The 18,106-nt window shown below is 45.0% G+C and overlaps 1 protein-coding gene across 3 annotated transcripts; it reads right to left on the bottom strand.

Annotated features, from left to right (window-relative positions):
- Positions 1-400: 400 nt before the first annotated feature.
- On the bottom strand, positions 401-17,946 carry STK25 (serine/threonine kinase 25). 3 transcript variants are annotated; one of them, XM_081910496.1, is made up of 12 exons: positions 17,814-17,946; positions 16,819-16,930; positions 12,000-12,230; positions 10,803-10,859; positions 8,737-8,845; positions 7,774-7,931; positions 6,371-6,556; positions 5,978-6,123; positions 5,343-5,457; positions 4,303-4,374; positions 2,773-2,909; positions 401-2,089 (listed from the first exon to the last, which is right to left on the bottom strand). In XM_081910496.1, exons 2-12 carry the CDS (start codon positions 16,846-16,848, stop codon positions 2,050-2,052), a joined length of 1,281 nt encoding a protein of 426 aa, XP_081766622.1. In that variant the 5' UTR covers positions 16,849-16,930; positions 17,814-17,946; the 3' UTR covers positions 401-2,049. The 3 variants fall into 3 exon arrangements, with proteins under 3 accessions (XP_081766622.1, XP_081766624.1, XP_081766623.1); XM_081910498.1 differs by lacking the exons at positions 16,819-16,930; positions 17,814-17,946 and adding an exon at positions 14,817-15,057; XM_081910497.1 differs by lacking the exons at positions 16,819-16,930; positions 17,814-17,946 and adding an exon at positions 14,434-14,671.
- Positions 17,947-18,106: the final 160 nt, after the last annotated feature.

Genomic DNA, 18,106 nt, shown 5'->3' on the forward strand with positions numbered 1-18,106 from the left:
TGTTGAATTGCTGTTATGTTCAAGATGTTTCAGCTAATGATCAACTGAAAGCTCCCCTTGGATGAAATGTAGTCCTGTCTTTGGGGGCACAAAGTACAGTTCCTTTTCCTTCCCTGCAGGTATCTTCTCCAGGTTAAACATACCCAGTTTTTTCAATCTTAGCTCCCCAGCTCCCCACCACCAAAAAAACCTGCTCTGATTTATCTTACTGCAGTGCCTAAAACTCTCCCAACCAGTGTGTGGATAGATGCACTCTAGCAAAACAACCCTGATCCTTCAGTAGCACAACTGAAACCACACACTGCATTAGATCAGACGGAAAATAGTCCTTACTCCCCTGGACTAACTCCAGTCCAGCTTTGGAGTTTCTAGCAATGCATAAATAACCATATAGTCAGCATTTACTTGACAAGTTAGTTTTATTGAAAGTGGCAGATCCCTCTCACTGCTCATTTGAAAAACTAAGACATTGTTGTTTTGAATACTAGAGACACTGTGAGAGCTTTACTGGTGATTTATTGTGAGTTAAATGCAAGGTACCTTTTATGAACAGCACAAAGTAGCAGCTTCACAGCTTCCTGTTTTTCTTTCTACATCATTCCCATATGTTTCGTAAGCAGTCCTGGAGGATAATGGTAAAGGATAATGGATTCTTCATATTCCTGCCCATGTTCTCAACTCAGCTATCCATGAGCAAAACTGAGAATGCAGCAACTGCAGCTCTGAAGACACGGTTCTAGCATAAAGTATGAATACCAAGAAAAGAGCATTTCCATTACTTTCCCCCTAACATTACTTGCAAGGGTATGTAAAATAGGCAATTCCACCTCCACCCCTGAACTCTATCAAAAGAATAGATCCATACCACTGTCAATGACTAAATGGTTTTACACATTTGGGAAGTGACTCTTTTCAGTATGACTGTCAATTTGTGTGACTACTTTAGACTTTCATTTCTTGAAGAGGAAGAACTAGCTGGAAGTCTGAAATACTTATGGTATTTATAGGCTACTTCTCGGCCAGAACCAGAGATAATGGCCATAAATAAATTGGGCAGAAGTACTGTTCAAGTCCACAATAGAATGAACAGTTCAGAAGAGACAGGATACATTTTAGAAACATCACCTAGAACTTCCTCCAGCTGTTGGCACCACACATGTATTTAAATTTAACTGAATTGCAGTCACATTGCAGAGAACAGCAAACTTCCATGAAGTTTGAAGACTTATATACCACAATCCTTTTACACTGTAGGTGTAGTTAAGCATTTAGCTTCTCTCCCTCTTTAGCAAGTGCACAATACTCTTGATAAAACTATTTGAATTGGATATGAATGTATCCATGATACTGAGTGTTCACACTCAAGATAATAAGTAGCAGCAAAAGGCCTTGATTGAGTAGGAGCACATCTTTTCCAAGCTGTTGCTGGTGAAACATGGGCTAAGTGCAGAATGCAAGCAGCAGTCAAACCTACCTCACAAAAGGAGCAAGTAGACAGACAGGAGAAGGAGAAGGCAAGCTTCACCTGTCTCAGCAACTGTGAGGCCAATCTTCTTGTTCTAATAGTTGAGAAACCCTAAGCAAAAATCTTGTTGAGTAGCACCAGCATATGCCCACCTAACTGGGTAGTGATAATCCCTCCTTGCTGATGAACAATGTTCACACATACCTCTTGCCAAAGCAGGGAGCTACACAGTCCCACCTTTTCCCTTTTGGAATGTGTTTATCTGAATTTCCATTTTCCAGCAGTCAGGATTTTGCTTTGAAACAAGGTCTGACCTGAGAGAAATTGGGATATAATTAAAAACCTCCATGAAGTACACTGTAGAAATTACCCTCCTAGGGCTCTGCAAAGTAGTCCATGTTCATTTGTGTTGTAAATCCCATCCAGGGTGGTCATGAAACACACACAAAGGCTCTGAAATGTCTGGGAATCCATAGCACAATGTTAACATCCAACAGCAGATGGCGATGGATTCAATATGCAGTTCTTATGGAGCTGGGGTGGGAAAAGTCACCCTCCTTTCAATGAGTAACAAAGACGATGCCTCAGCGTGCTGAAGTCAGGTGGTTCCTGCTGTGTGAGAACCTGAGGGAGAGAGAACGAACAACGGATATGCATCAGGCTTATTCATAGTAAATTCTGGCTGTCAGCCTCACACCAACTTTCTTCAAATTCAAGCATAAACAAAGTATAGCAATCTTGTCAAAAACTTATCTGTCCTAATTTAACAGGCAGGTGATGCAGAGGTTTGCCCCAGGCCATGTGCTAACAAATTAATTGGCCCAGAATAACTGTATTTTGAGGGTTAAGTTTTCATTGTAGAGGCAACCCTCAATTTGCGTGGGGGTTGTGTTCCAGGTCATGGCATGCGATGGTGGAGCATGCATAAACCCGGCCCTTTTTCCAGTCACTTCTGGGTCGCTGTGTTGCACACATCAATTTGACATATGTAAATCAGTTGTTGCCTGTATTCTGTTTCTGTAGATGTAACCTACCCTGGGACCTTATGGTGAAGGACAGTAGCAAAATACAGTTGTTAATAATAATAATTTAGATTTCATCATTCCACACAACCACCAATCAAAGGACCAGAATGCCAGACAGTTGCCTAGGGTCCTAAGCAAACAGCTATATCTTGGGCCCAAACTAAGAACAGCAGCACTAGAGAAAGGTGTACAGGGGCAAGGTGTAGGATTGGCTTCTCTTACTCATTCTAGCCCATATCCTCACCAAAAAATAGTCACGTTAACAACGCTCAGAACTTTTACCTTTGCACTCGCTCTACCATGTGTGCAATTAGTTTGTCAGAGATTCCTGGACAAGACTCCTCAGCTAAGCTAAAGGCATTCTCCAGTTCCTCCATGGCTCCCACGTTGCCTCCAGTGTGCTTGTGCTTGTCTTTGAGCTGCCAAGACATTAGAGGAAAGCAAAATGTATGGAACAAGAGAAAGCTCTAAGTAGCAGCACAAAATCCTTAATGCCAATTTTCATGGGAGGCCAAAACATTTGCTGTATAAAGATGTACAATAGGCATCTCTAGAATATGGGCCAGTTCCACAGCCCCTAAGGCCACAGTAGTACAGGGGTGGAGAACCTCTTTCATGCCAAGGGCTGAATTCAAACTTTGGAGGCTGCATTCCATAGGTGGGAGGGGCTTGAGGCAGAAATGGAAATAAACAGGAATAACCTCTCACACAAACAGCCTTTCCCCTATCGGAGCATAGGTCGTGATTCCCCAAAATACATACCACCCATCACAGAAATCTTTTAGACAAGGCTGAGTGGACACACAAAGTTGCACCTTAGCTCCTGTAGGAGGGAAACTCAGAAAGGTCTCTATTGGTGCCTAAGACAGTTTCGATTAGCATGCTATTGCTGATGGCTGGTAATGGTGCCAAATTTAAACAGTACCTTGAACAAGCAGAATACAGAATTAATCAGCTGCAGCAACAGCAATGTTGCCTAGCTGTAAAAATTGCCTAAAGCTACAGTAAATGACAAACTCAAGTGACACATGGTGATTCGGAGCTGGATGAGGCTCATTGGAGCGGGCCACTGCTGTAATAACTAAGCACACTAGATATCAGGAAACTTTCACCCTGTTCCTAAAGCCATTTATATGGAACTAAATCTCCCCAACAGCCTTGTGGCTGTTGGCAAGAGTATACAATCAACCAACCAGCACTATACTGCACTAGGTTGCTTCACTCACTATGTGATGCCCAGTGTCCCTGGGAAGCTTGCAACTCCAGCTAAACAACACATTGCTTTCTTAATACATGCAGCTACGTAACTGCTGACCCAATTTTACCAAATTTAGACCAGAAAGCCAGAGGACCGCACTAACCATTGTGGATATAGCAATGTGTGCATGTTTTGCAGTCGTGTCCTTCTTTAGAGTACTCTGGTCCTGTGTACATATTACTTCCTATCTGATCCCTACTCACTGTACCATATATTGTTCTCTTATACCACCTAACATGTGTCTGGTTCAATAACTCTCCCCTTCATCAGCTGTGCAAATTAAGTGGCTTTGAGCTGTCCTCACAGATCCTGGCTCATAATCCAGGGATCAACCTCTTTTGCAGAGTTCAAGCTGCCTCCCACATCATAAGGATGCAGAACAGGGCAAAAGATTACCGGTAATTCTAATAATCACCATACAAGTGTGAAAGGTCTCATTTCTTACCATCCCTTGGTTGTCAGCTCCTACTCATTATTCTAACCCAACATCCTCAGAGAAACACTTCATATGTTACAGATAATAATTGGAAAAAATTCAGACCCTGTCACCTCACCTCTCCGAAAACAGGACGTACAAGAGTAGAGAGACACTGAGACCGTGGTTGCCGCTTGATAGGCTCAGCAGGCTAATAGGAGGAGGAAGCAGAAGGATGCTATTCAATATGACTCTGAACAGTTCTTTCAACCTGTCTATGAAAATGCTTTGCTTTGACAAGCAACATTAATCTACTGTCACCAGCAGGAACAGTAAAGAACAAAGTAGATATAGCATCTGTTAAGAATCTTCCAGTTTCTGCTGCAGCTCCGACATGGTCCCTAGGAGAAGCCTAAGGCAGATAAATGGGACAGGCAGGAGTAGCAACATGTATGCAAAGAGTATGGTGTTACACCATTTTGCAGCAGCAACTAACAGCAGGATAACTATTCGTAGCAAACTTCCTTTATCGGGGATGGGGAACCTCCAGCCCATGGGCCAAATTTGGCCTGCTACAGGTCCCAATGTGTCTTAACAATGCCAATTTTCCTCAAACCATGCCCAGCTGCCCCATGCCTGACATCAGATATGACTTCAGGTGTGGGGCAGGTAGAGGCACAGCTTGGGTGGAGAACTCAATCACACAGCCAATGTCTACAGAAAGCAGCTTTGCCAACCATATTTCTTGCAATTTCCCTATGCTTGGCACTTGGCAGCTGGTAAAGCTTTGTGTGTTATAGTTCCCAAGCACCTAGAAACCAGCTGGTTACTGGGTGGTTAGGAAGCACTGCACATTGGATAGGTGGGAGGGACAACTCATCTGTCAGTCGGGTGGGGACAGATAACGATAACGATCTGGTCCACCAGTCCAAAAAAAGTTTCCCAACCCTGACCTCCATTCTAGCTCCACTGCATTAAATGGAATCTTCCATGAGTTAACAAAAAACCAGAGCAGAATAGGCAGACTCCAAAATCTAAAGCAAGATACGTTCTGCTCTGACAGTATCAGGGTTAACGGGAGAAACACTACAATTCCTGCACACTGGCTGTTCAGTCCCTCAGAGTGACCACTGCTAGCTCAGGGCTCTGCTCCCCAGCGGTAATGGACACCACACTGACCTTTTGGGACCCATGATGAGACATCCCCTTGTGCAGCTTATTCAAGGAATTGGGACGAATGGTTGGTGGGAAAGTCCAGATTGGCCCTTGATCTCTCTCATCTGCATCTCCATCACTAGAAACAAGAGGGGTGAGAGTGTATTTCATTCAAAGAACACTTGGTAGAGGAGTGCCAAGATTTGAAGGGGCAGGGCTTCCCCAACGGCAGGCTTTTCCAGCTTAATCTTACTTAAACGCAAACTCAGTGTTTGCATTTTCCAACCGTTATCAAGGAGCTAGAATGTACTTGGTACCAATAGATACCAAACTCATAGCCCAGAACTGGGTATTCATATATTCCATGTCACCATATTTAAAGACTGGAAGCAGCCAGCATGACAAATCGTACTTTGCTTTTTGTGCCCATCTGTACTTCTCAACAAGCTACATAAAATCTTACCGGTCCACCTTACAGGCTTTATCGGTACAAATACAAAATCTGCAGAAACTTAACTGAGCAATCACACCCTGATTATTTGGGTGCGGAGAAAGGGGAAGAAATGAAAGATTTTCAAAGTAGAACAAATGTCTCAGAGGTTTAAAAAAATATTAAGCAGGTTACAAATGTTTTTAAAATAAAATGGAAACATACATACATGTCAGAGTCATCTGAGCTTGAATCCTCACCATGCCCCTCTGACTTCCAGCGTTTGTACCGGTCAATGAGCTCCATGAGAAATGATGTTTTCTTGGTGTAACGTGTGATAAACTTGTGCTTTAGCAATTCCTTTGCAGTGGGTCTCTGCACAAATACAAGAGACAAGGTGTTTTAGCTGGCAGGGACCGGACCATAAAGGTGAACAGCTACCACCACCACTTTCCAAGGAGTCTTTTCAATTGGAACAGGACTAAGGCCTACTCTGCACATTCCTATGGGTGGGCTCATCTCCAGGGACAAGCATTTCAGAGCTCTGCTAGCTAGCAGCTGCCAGGTTTTCCGACCTGACACTCAGGCTCTGCTTATGAGAAGAGGCTGGAGCAACACTTACAAATCTGGGGTCCTTGTTAAGGCAGGCTTCCACAAATTCCTTAAAGGGCTTACTGTGGTGTCCCTCCAGCGTCGGGGGGTTATTCTTGGGAATCAGGAAGAGAACTCTCATAGGATGCAGGTCAGAGTTTGGAGGCTCTCCCTTTGCCAGTTCAATAGCAGTAATTCCAAGGGACCAAATATCTGCCTGGAAGAAAAATGAGAACGATCTCTGAACACTCAGTGTTACCATGGCACAGAGAAGCCAACACTCATTGACTTGAGCTCTGATGCTGATTCACAGGAAAAGGGGACTCCTCCAGAGACTCAAATCCTTCACTTTTCTCCCATAATTACCCGACTTCTGTATGTGATTGAGTGACAACTTGTGTGCTTATCATGTGGGCGTCTCCTTGATCCATATGTCTAAAATGAAATGGCATCTAAGGTAAAGTTATTTCTGGTTGACACAGATTTAGAAGTTCTTGAATAGGTGTGTCTGAGCAAAACATTTTTACTAAGCCTACGATTTACAAGATAATCCAGAAGGTCAGACTGCTGTAGGTTGGACAGCAATAAGACATGGAGATTAAACATGTATTTAAAATCTCTCTTTTTATCTTTTATTAAGCAGTCCTATAATTAAGCTAGCTATTTCTTAGATTTGAAATCTTGTAAAGTGCAAGAAGTTTTTTTGTGCTCTTCATTTTCTAATACAAAAGTGGCTGTCTTTACAGGGTGTGCAATTAAGCTCTGATCACAACTTGTGAATAGCAAGCATTTAAATTATATAAATTATATAGGGAATTCTGATAATACCAGTTGAAGCAAAACAGTTTGTTTCTGTGTATTATATTGTTGTAACTTGTCCTGGGATCTTGTGGTGAAAGGCAAGTACGAAGTCTTAAAGAAATACATTTTACTGACTGTTTTAATACATATTTAAACCTAATGGATTGCACCATAGATCTGGGTATTTTTCACTGTCAAAGCAGGCTGCATTTCTAATCATGAATTGGACTTTTAGGATGGGATCCAACTAACACATTCTCTTAGCACAAGGATTCCTGATTGCACGACAGCACTTACCCACCTCTCCTCCCCCCACATGCACCCAGTGCCCTCCCCAAATCTGATCCAGAAGGTTAGGAGAACCCATTGAACAGATTTCTTTAAAGTTGTGCAAATGTGTGCATAAACATACAGGCACCCCTAGAAAGCACACCCTTCACTAGAAAACTGAAGGGGGCACTAAGTGGCCAATGATGTGTATAGCAAGACTCGGAAGCACATGCAAACTTTACCCACCTATATGCACCTTTCTTTCTAACATAGGCAGAACACAGGATAAGGAGACAATGTAACATGCATTCTAAATGATGAGCTAGGGTTCAAGTAGGCTTGCACCTGCTCCTCTCAGCTCACCTTGAAGTCATAGGCTGACTGCTTGATGACTTCAGGTGCCATCCAAAAAGGAGTCCCAACAAAGGTATTCCTCTTGATTTGGGTATCCGTTAGTTGGCCAGCCACACCAAAGTCAGCTAGTTTCACATCGCCTTGCTCTGAAAGTAGCACGTTAGCAGCTGTTCATAGAAAAAATAAGAATAAAGGCAGCTGAATCAAAGGGGAATACAATAAATTATCTTGCAGTAAGAAATGGTGCCTTTCTGAAGCCCCGGTAAACATGTTTTGTGTTAATTCCTGGTTTAGTACAGGGGAAGAAAGTAATGGTGCCTTAGCAACTGCATAAAGGAAGGCAGAACATCCCGAAAACTGGCTTGATCCTCCCTGCTACTGCTAAGCCCAATCCCTTATGGCTTTGCAAATAGGGCAGAAGGGTTATATTCTCACCCTGTATGAACTACCAAAGCTTGTTTAACCCCTACCTTGTTCTCAATTCTTAGCCTGCTCTCCAGCTTTACTTCCCTTTTCTATATCTTAATGGTACAGCCACTCCTCAAGAAGTCCACCCTTTATAGCCAAGTTACTGGAGAAAGTAGTGACAGAGCAGCTGCAGGCAGTCCTGGAGGATACCTTCTATCTAGACACAGGTGGGGAACCTGTAGCCCTCTGCATACAGAAGAGTAATTCCCATCATCTGTTCTGCACCTTTGATGTAGACCCTTCTCAGTCTGAGTTCAGGCCTGGCTATAGAACTAAATCCGCCTTAGCGGTCCCGATAGTCTTCAGACTGTTCTGATAAGTGCACAAATTACTGCCAGAATTCATACTTCTTGATTTAAGGAATGATCACAGAAATGCAAATGGGGGGGGGATTCTAACATAGACACCTGAGATTGTCGGTGAAAGCAAGTACGTGTGGTTTCAATTTTCTCATAAGAGAACTGATAGGGGAAAAAACGAAGATGTGTATTTTGCAAGCCTGACCTTTGATGTCTCTGTGGATTTTCCTCTCAGAGTGAAGATAGTCCAAACCCTTTAGAATTTCTCGGAGAATGGTGGCAATGTAGGTCTCCTCCAAAGGTCCAGGCTTGAGCTACAGGAGAAGTGTAGGAATGACGGTAAAGGAGTGAGGTACATTTAATACATTGAGACCGAAGTCCCTCAGTCTTCCATGCTTAACAAACTTTAACTTAGATCAGTGTTTCCCAACCACTGTTCCGCGGCACACTAGTGTGCCGCGAGATGTTGCCTGGTGTGCCGCGGGAAAAATTTAAAAATTGAAAGATTTTTTTTTTTAAGTCAAATTTTCGATTGGGGCGCCGTCACTAGATGACCCCTGGGGTTCCCTCCCTCCCTCCCGCTCTGCGCCTCCCTCCTCCTCCTCCGGGGAGGCCCTTCCTGGCTCTCGGCCAAGGCTTGGCGGCTGCCACTCACTCACTCGCTCGCCCACCCGTCCCTCCATCCCTGCACCCGGCCTCTCCTCCTCTGTCCCCGGCGCGGGGGCTGCCGGGATCCGTAGTCCCCTCGCCCTTGGGCTCCGCGCCCGCGCGGGGTGCGCGAACTACGTTTCCCAGCGTGGCCTGGCGGGCCGGGCGTTTTATTTGAAGCGCTCTTCTCCCGGCCATGGAATGAGCGCAGCGGCGGCAGCCGGGCGGGCAGGGGCTCTTCCGCGCAGACCCCGCACAGCCTGCCTGCGCCCTCCGGAGATCGGGCGGCAGGATGGAGCCCGGGGATCCCCGCGGAGGCGGAGCGGCGGAGGCTGCCCCCCAGGTAGGGCTGCGTCGGGGTTTTTTTATTTTTGCAATGCTGCATCCGCGCTGGAGGGGATGCATCGGACCGCGGGGAGACCCCTTGGCGGGCGTGCAAGGCAATGCTTACTTATTACTTATCAAACCTTTATTAGGCATTATGCGAATAAAACCATAAAAGAGAAAATAACATATAAAGGCCTTGAAATATATATAAAAGGGCAGCGTGCAGGCGTTGCATGGAGTGCAGTGCAATGCAATGGCAACGCGGCGCCCTGCATGCATGCATGCAACTTCCACCGGCGCTCCGGACTTGGCAGGTGAGGGGGGTGCCCAGTGGGCGGCAGAGAGAGCCGGGAGGGCGAAGGGGAGCCGCGGGGGGAGCACCGGTGCTCCCTGAGCCGAGCCCGGGGGGAAACTTCAGCGTCGTTGCGCCGGGTGTTGGAAGCGGAGGCTGGCGGGGGCCCCTCACCTGCAAAACCTGGTCACCTCTCATATATTTCGTGCATTGCATTCATCGCCCGCTTTCTCCTCCAATGAGCTCCCGGGGGCGCGCGTGGTTCTCCCCGTGTTATCCTCGCAACAACAGCCCTGCGAGGTGGGTCAGGCGAGTGGCCCAAGGGAGCACCCAGGGATTGTCCTGGCCAGGTGGGGTGATTTGAACCCTGCTCTCTGCCCGGTCTTCGTCCTCATTTAGCCCCCACATGTGCATGACTGTGCATGACTGAGGTTTTCCCCCCTCGTCTTGGCTATGGTGTGAGTCTGTGCTGTTAATTAATGGGGTTCTGCCTTCGGAGAAGATGAGCCAGCCCTCAAGGAGGTGATTATGTAATTTGCTAGCAATTCATGTCCCTCCCGGCGTGACGCTGCGCGCTGACGTCACGGGGCTGTAATGGTGGTGTGCCTCGAGATTTTTTTCATGAAACAAGTGTGCCTTTGCCCAAAAAAGGTTGGGAAACACTGACTTAGATGTCAGGAACAACCATATGCATGGAGATCAGAGAGAGAGAGAGAAAAGAAGAATGCAGTTATGCACACATGAACTTGTACATGAACTAAAGCAGGATCAGAGAGCACCTCCAAGCTGGGCTCTGATTACTGATTAAGTATTGAGCTGTTCATTCGTAACCACTTGGCACAAATGTATTTTGTTGAATGATATGGGGAGTCTACAGGGTGTGGCAGTTCTGAATGTGGATTTGAGATGGTACTTCATGCAACCAATGTGGAATTACTTTTAATGCGATGTTCCAGGCTGAATCTTGTTAAGGTGTCTGAACTGAATGACAAAAAGGTACTCACTAGATCCAGTGCTGAGCCACCTCCCAAGTACTCCATGATTATCCAAAGCTTGGTGCCCTGTAAATTAGACAAGGTGTTGTGTGAAAGCAGTGACACTCATTTCAATATTAAGGCCTTAAAAACAGCGGAAGAAACACGTCAGCCCTGTATTCCTCATTCAGTTCTCACATGTCACAATGAGACCTGAAGTGCTTGGTAGCACCATGATCCACATTATCTAGAAATATCTAATGATATTTTTTGTTATTCTCAGAGTTGAATTATATGAGTAATCAGAAGCTACAGCTTTTGGTGAACTGTTCCATTTCAGCCTGTAGATTGTGGTGGTGAAAGGATATCTCTAAATCCCTTTCTATATAATAATAATAATAATAATAATAATAATAATACCCTGAGAAGAGTGGCAGGTCAGGGTGAATGGTTCTGGCTCAGCTTTCTCCATTACACTGCTACTTGCGTGTTGTAAAAAGTTGAGTGGGAAAGAATTCAAATGTGATCGATGACAACTAGTCATGACAGCTATATTCTACCTTCCAGTATCAGAGAAAGTATGCCTCAGAACCGGTTGCTCGGGAACAGGAGAGTGCTATTACACTTGTGTCCTGCTTGCAGGGTTCCCATAAAAATCTGGCTGGCATTGTGAGAACAGAATGCTGGACTTGATGGGCCATTGGTCTGATCCAGCAGGACTCTTATGTCCCAACTGCAATACTAGCAAGTATTGAGATTGCCCAATGTTGGAGTTTGCTTCTTTATCTTGCTAACAGCTGATTATCATGACACTCTGGCATCCTCATGACAACACTAATAAAGAGTCTGCAACTCATAAGCAGGGAAGGGGTTTTCTCTTTAATTCTTGGAGTTTGAATTTTACTTAGATTAGTCAAATTTTCTAAGTCACTAAATACATGCCAGTTGTAAGAATTTTTAGTTCAACATTTCTGATTGCCCCAAGGAGAAAAGCCTCCAAAGATGAAGTCCTCTTATCATGCTCACTCCTCCACACCCACGGGCACACTAATGTCCCAGCCACAAGACTCACTGAGAACACTTTATGGTGGTGTGGGGGGGGGAGAAATGGATTTAGTGGGTGAACTAAACCCATTTCCCTTGTTTAAGTACACAAATTGCAGTCTAGTTTGCTGGTAGCTGTCCCACAAGCACTGTGATACAGCTTGCCCTGGTAGCTTCAGTTACCTTCAAGTAGGAACCGTAATAGCGGGTGATGTAGGGACTGTCACACTGACTGAGCACCGTTATCTCCTGCTGGATGTCTTCAATCTCATCCTCTGCCTCCTCTAGGTCAATTATCTTGATAGCTACCACTTCCTTGGTACGGTTGTCAATTCCTTTGTACACTTCCCCAAATGAGCCTTTACCGATCCTCTCCAGCTTTGTGAACAGTTCCTCTGGATCAACCCGAGAATGCTGAGTCAGTAGGAATAAATGGGGTGATGAGTGAAGAGAAGAAGAGAGAGCTAGTCAAAAAAATAATCTGTAGCACTTTATGTCAACCTGCCCTGGGACCTTAGAGTTAAGGGTGGGTAATTCATAAACATAATCATCATAAATAGCAGGGATTTAATTATTCATCTGTTAGAGCCATTCTATCATCTAGCATAGGGCTCACTTCTCATTATAAAGGCAACAGGAGCTTAGCCCAAAAATGTATGCATGATGTGGAGATAGATAAAATTTCGCTCTTTCTGCCATACTAGGACAACTGAGGATCACCAAATAAAATAAAAGTTACTGTATAAACATTTAAGACAGCCAAAACAGATAACTTCCTTGCACAATACATCATTAACTTACGGCATTCACTACCACAAGGCTTGGTGATCGCCACTACCTCTGATGGCTTTAAAAGAGTGGATTAGTTAATGGAGGATAAAACTATGAACTAAAGTAATAGCTGGACAGAACCTTCATGTTCATGGGGCAATGTGTCTCCCAATGCTAGTTACTAGGAAGTGGTGACAACAGAATCTGGTTAGTCCCTTCAGCACTTGCTTGTGGGCTTCCTGAAAGCTGCTGCTTGACCACTTCTTGTATAGGATTCCAGGCTCAGTGGTCTTGGTTGTTTAATCTGACTGAGCAGGGTTTTTCTTCATTCTTAAACTCATTCCATCATGGAAAAAAGTCCTAGTGCATTCATTAGAAGTTGCTCCTAGTAGACTTGCTTAGAACTGCTGCCCTAGTTTACCTGACAGGACAACACCAAAGCCATGCCTTTCCCAACATGACACAAGGGTTATTCATGATAGAAGTACCCTAAAGGCTTATCATCTGCACCTCTGTGTATGTGCAGCAAGTTGCTCCCATGTTCAGTATATCTCCAACCTGTCTGAATTCTGACTTTCCGAGTGGAAAAAAATATTTAGTAGGGATGTAAAGATTTTGGAAAAGCCCAGAATTCAGTAGCAAATTTCCAATTCCACCTAGATCAGAATTGCACTGGAATATAATTAAGATCTGCTGAAATCTGATGGGTTTCCACTGTGGTACCAACAAGACTTTAGGAATTTAGTAGGCCTCAACCCCCCACCACACACATATTGATATCATTCTTGCACTATAAGCCTGAGCCTTAAAGTGACCTGAAGCTTTTGCAACCACTGAAATACGGTCAGCTTCCAACATCTGAAATGTCAAAGACAGGTACTGGAAACTAGACAGTCATTTAGATATACAATCCAGCGCTATCAAACTATTACAGAGTGCGCCTGTCCATCTGTATCTAGTGCGTCAAAGGGATCCAAGAATGAATCATGAACCAGGAAGAGCCTGCTTCAAATACTGCCTAATCCACACACTCAGCTAGGTAACCTTAAGCAAGCTAGTATCTATCTCTCTGCAATGTAGAGATAGCACTGAACCACATTACCATGGTTCCTGTTAGGATTAGAAAACACTGAACAGAAGAGCTAAAAATAACTTAGCATTCATAACATCTAGAGGGGTAGCTGTGTTAGGCTGCTATAGCAAAAACAACACAAGTTCTGCACAACCTAAATGTCTCATAAATTTCTTATGGCATAAGTGTGGAAGTGATCTGATGAAGTGGACTCCAGCCCACAAAAGCTTATACCATCATAAATTTGTTAGGGTTACCTGATATGGGATGAGAGCAGCAGAGATACCAGAAAGTTGGTGAGAGGATTTCATTTCCAAAACATATACACAAAGCTGCCCCATCACAAAGACAATGAGAGTGAGCCACATTCAATCTGAGAAGCCTCACCCCACAATGACAGTTAGGAAGGGTTGCTATTTCTCCAGGGTTTGCCTCAGACACCACAAGAATACTAGAAAAGTTGGGGAGAGGCTTTAATGTCATGCCCACCCCAGCACCTATCTTCTCTGCCCTATAACCAAAATAAACGGTGCTTAGGAGTACCTTTGATTGGAAAAAAATAATGTAATTACACCAAAGATGAAAACTAGCTTATACCAGTGTAACTTTTTTTCAGTGCAGAATTGTTTTTTGCAGCATGGATTACAAGCTGTCCCTGTTAATGGATTTTCCACACTGTGTGTGTGTGTGTGTGTGTGTGTGTGTGTACATGCGCTGCTTAGGGAAGAAATAGTACAGACCCGCTTATAAATCTGTCATCAAAAAGGACCACACCTGTTTCAGCTCCCCTTCTTCCCAAGATTTCAATCTGAGGCAAAGGCAACGGCCTCTTATCTTTAGTAATTAAACTGATAAGATGCCATTAAGAAACCTTTGGACGGGGTAGGAGAGATAAACAACCTCTCCTACTCAAGGACGGCAGTTACCCGCTCAAAGTATGAGCAGGCCTCATGCTCTGAGTTCAGCCCCACTCTAATAGGGTTCTCAGTCAACAGAACAGAAGAGGGCAACCAAACTTCCTCCTGTCTCCATAGCAACACCCAAACAGCACAGGCCTCTGAAAGAATGCCTGCTGGCAATTTAGTGAAGTGAAATGTGAGCAACAGGGGGGCAGGAGAGAGCTAGAGCACAAGAGACTGAGAGGAAAGAAACCATACTTCCTCAACCTTCCAGTTATCTTGGGCTACAACTGGGCAGGCTGGGATTGATGGCAGCTGTAGTACAAAACATCTGCAGAGCACCAGCTTGGGGAAGGCTGAAGTAAGCCAACATCTCATGAGCTAGAGAAAAGACGTCAGAGAAGGAATCCTAGGAAATTGTTATGATCTGTTAAGAAAAACAGCAGGCAAATCAAGACTCGTCAAATAGGTCACTTATGAGGATGCAGCACGATGCAGCCAAGCCAACAAATTGGATGAATCACCCAAAGAATGTATCCTGATCACAGAATAATAGAAACAAGAACCTTGAAAAATTATGCCTTCAGTAGTGACTTCAATGGTCCTTCTTGCCTGTCTCTCAGGTCTTGACACTGCTCAGCCGCTTTCCCTTAAATATACTCCTTGGCTACTGACCTCTCATCCTTGCCACGTACAGTGGTACCTTGCTTCATGAACTTAATCCATTCCAGAAGTCCATTCTTAAACCAAAGTGTGCTTTCCCATAGCAGCAAGGGACTCAATTTACAAATGGTACACTCAACAGGAAGCGAAACATGTTCTTATTCCAAGGCAAAGTTCACAAACCAAAACACCTTCTTCCGGGTTTGCAGTGTTCTTAATCCAAGTTGTTCATAAACTAAGCTGTTCTTAAACCAAGGTACCACTGTAACAAACACTGGACCCAGGTAGAACAACATGTTCCATTTTAAAAATGACCGAATGTGCTTCAAGAGAACAAGTCATTATGCAAATGTTTAGGAGCACAGAGAGCTGCCTTATACAGTCTCAAGAGCAATTCCTCTTTCCAAGCCTAGCCTCTCAGTCAGGCCCTTTAATCTCCATCAACTCTCTTTCTACTTGAGGTTTGGCTCATCTGCCTGCTTTTCCTGAGTTGGGTTACTGCTCCAAGCCCCTCCTCCCCAGCCTCCTCTTTGCTGGGTTTGTTCTGTCACCTTTTGTCACCTTTCCACCACTCTAGCCTTCCATTCCTCTCTCCTCTTCTTTTCTCTCTCTCTCTCAGCAGCTACAACCATTCACTCCATTCACACCACTAACTCCTCCTAGATGCAGCTGAGCAGAAGGATCTTCATAATCCTACTACCTGTGTTTGGCCTGCCCTCCACTCTGGTGCAGAGGAAGGAAGAATATGTTTCACCTGAAGTTAGGTGATGTAATCATAGGGAGAAGTCAAGAAAAATCCTGCTCCCTTCCTTCAACTTCAAAAGATTGAAGATTACCAAGCCAGAAAGACCAGATATGCAATGGAAGCGAAGATTTTAAGAATACTAAGTGTGGTGCCTAATACTAAATTCCACACTTGGGAACAATTCGCAAAATGTGCGGCTGCACCAAATAGCAAATAGCAAAAAAGAAACAACACCTCAAAGTAAAGTGGTACTGTTATTGTTATTTTGTTTTTTACAAAACAGTATAATAACCATGACATATCCTTTTGGCTACATGGAAAACTGTTCAGTGCTCCTGAATAAAGCTTTACCAAAACGTGTAGCGTATTTTAAGAAAATAAAATTCACAGTATCATTTGGAGGCATTGCCTTTCTGTTGATTCATTTTGATATCAGTAAAACTGACAATTCATCCAGCACTACAGTGACCTGAGATGCCTTCCTTTTAGTCAATTTCTCATATAGTATGGTAGCTTTTTCATGGGGAGTATGCTTTAGTTTAATTTAGGGTCCATCCACACTTCCATTTGCCCTACAGCTTTCCTCTGGGAAAACCGGCATTTTAGCACTGAATCAGAACAAACGGCAACTGGGTTTTCTGTGGATTGCCATTTGTTCTGATTTAGCACATTTGTTCTGATTTAGCATTTCCAGAAAGAAATGGTGGGGCAAAGGCAAAACGTCTAGCACCTGTGCCTAGAAAGGAAAGGAGAGGCGGAAATTACTTGGACCCATGCATTCTAGGCACTGACCAAGTGGGAGCATAGACAAGCCCTAAGTTTATTCAAAAAGAGCCTCCAGTTCTCACTTACCTGGTTGGCAAATTCCCTCAGGTGGGCCATGGCTGAAGATCAGCACAACACCCATTCACCAATCTTCTTACACAGTAATTAAAAATGTGCTCTCTTCTACGGATCACTTAAACTGTTTAAAAAAACAAAAATGCAACCAGTTATTATTGTAAAGCTCCTGTGAAATGACTCCACTGCACCATAAATGCCAAATAATAGTTTCTACAGGCAGCTCTATCCTCTTCGAGATAAGGACAACACATTAGGTGCCACAGGTAACCTGGGCCCAGTTACTCCACTCCCCCGCTTTCTTCTCTTCCTGCCTACCCTACTTCACAGGGTTGTTGTGAGCATGAGGTGGGTAAGCCGATATCCAGGTTTCTCACACTGAGCAATTTGGAGGGAAGGTGGGATAAACACACCATCACCATATTTTATTATCGCACACTTAACAGGTGGCCAAAACTGATTTTATAGTTTCTAGAGCAACTTAGCCACTGGGAGTGAAGCCCAAGCGAAGGAGTTTACTGCTCAGCGTGACCAAGCCCCTTAAGAGGGCAAAACCTAAACAGATTACACCAACCAATCCCTCTGGAGCACGAGAGGTCGTCCACCTCTATCTCCATGCAGAATAACTTTATAGCAAGCACGACAGAGGCTGCAACTCCCAAGGCAACCCCTCCCCGTCTTCCCGCACCGTAAAAAGGGTTGGGTGCGGGGGGAGCCTCTTTCCTACGAATTTATGAATGGTCTTGCAAAGACACGAGAGCCGAATCCTGACTCAGTGGCTTGTGGGTTTGCAGGTCCGGCCCGGCCTTAAGGTGTGCGTCCCATAGGAGGTGCCCGGGAGGGGGGGCAGGCTGCCCCCTCCCCTGCTGCCCCCGGGCACAGCAGCTCCACCCAGCCTCCAGACACAACTGTCATGGCAACGGCTGCCGCCGCCAGCATTGCTCCGAGCAGCCCTGGCTCCCTCCCCGCAGAGCAGCAGCCCCGCTCCGGTGTCCTCCGCGCCTCACCTGCGCCCCGAGGGTCCGTCCCGCCCCGCTGACCCATCGCGGCTCCGCGCGCCACCACCTCGGGATACTCAAATCGGTTACAGCAACTGCAGGAGAGGCAGGGAGGAGGGCGCCAACAGCCATGCGCAGGAATCTTCCCTCGCCGCCTCGGCTGCTGGGAGGGGTAGTTTTTGCAGCCCCGTCTCACAACGGAATGGCCGAGCCAGGGACTGTCTTAACCAGCATGCACTCGGAGAAGGCGGGGCAAGCAGCCGGGAAAGCGAGGGCTTCTGGGAAAGGTAGTTTGTTCAGCT

This window comes from Podarcis melisellensis (genome assembly GCF_964234715.1).
Source record: "Podarcis melisellensis genome assembly, chromosome: 5".
Taxonomy (NCBI): domain Eukaryota; kingdom Metazoa; phylum Chordata; class Lepidosauria; order Squamata; family Lacertidae; genus Podarcis; species Podarcis melisellensis.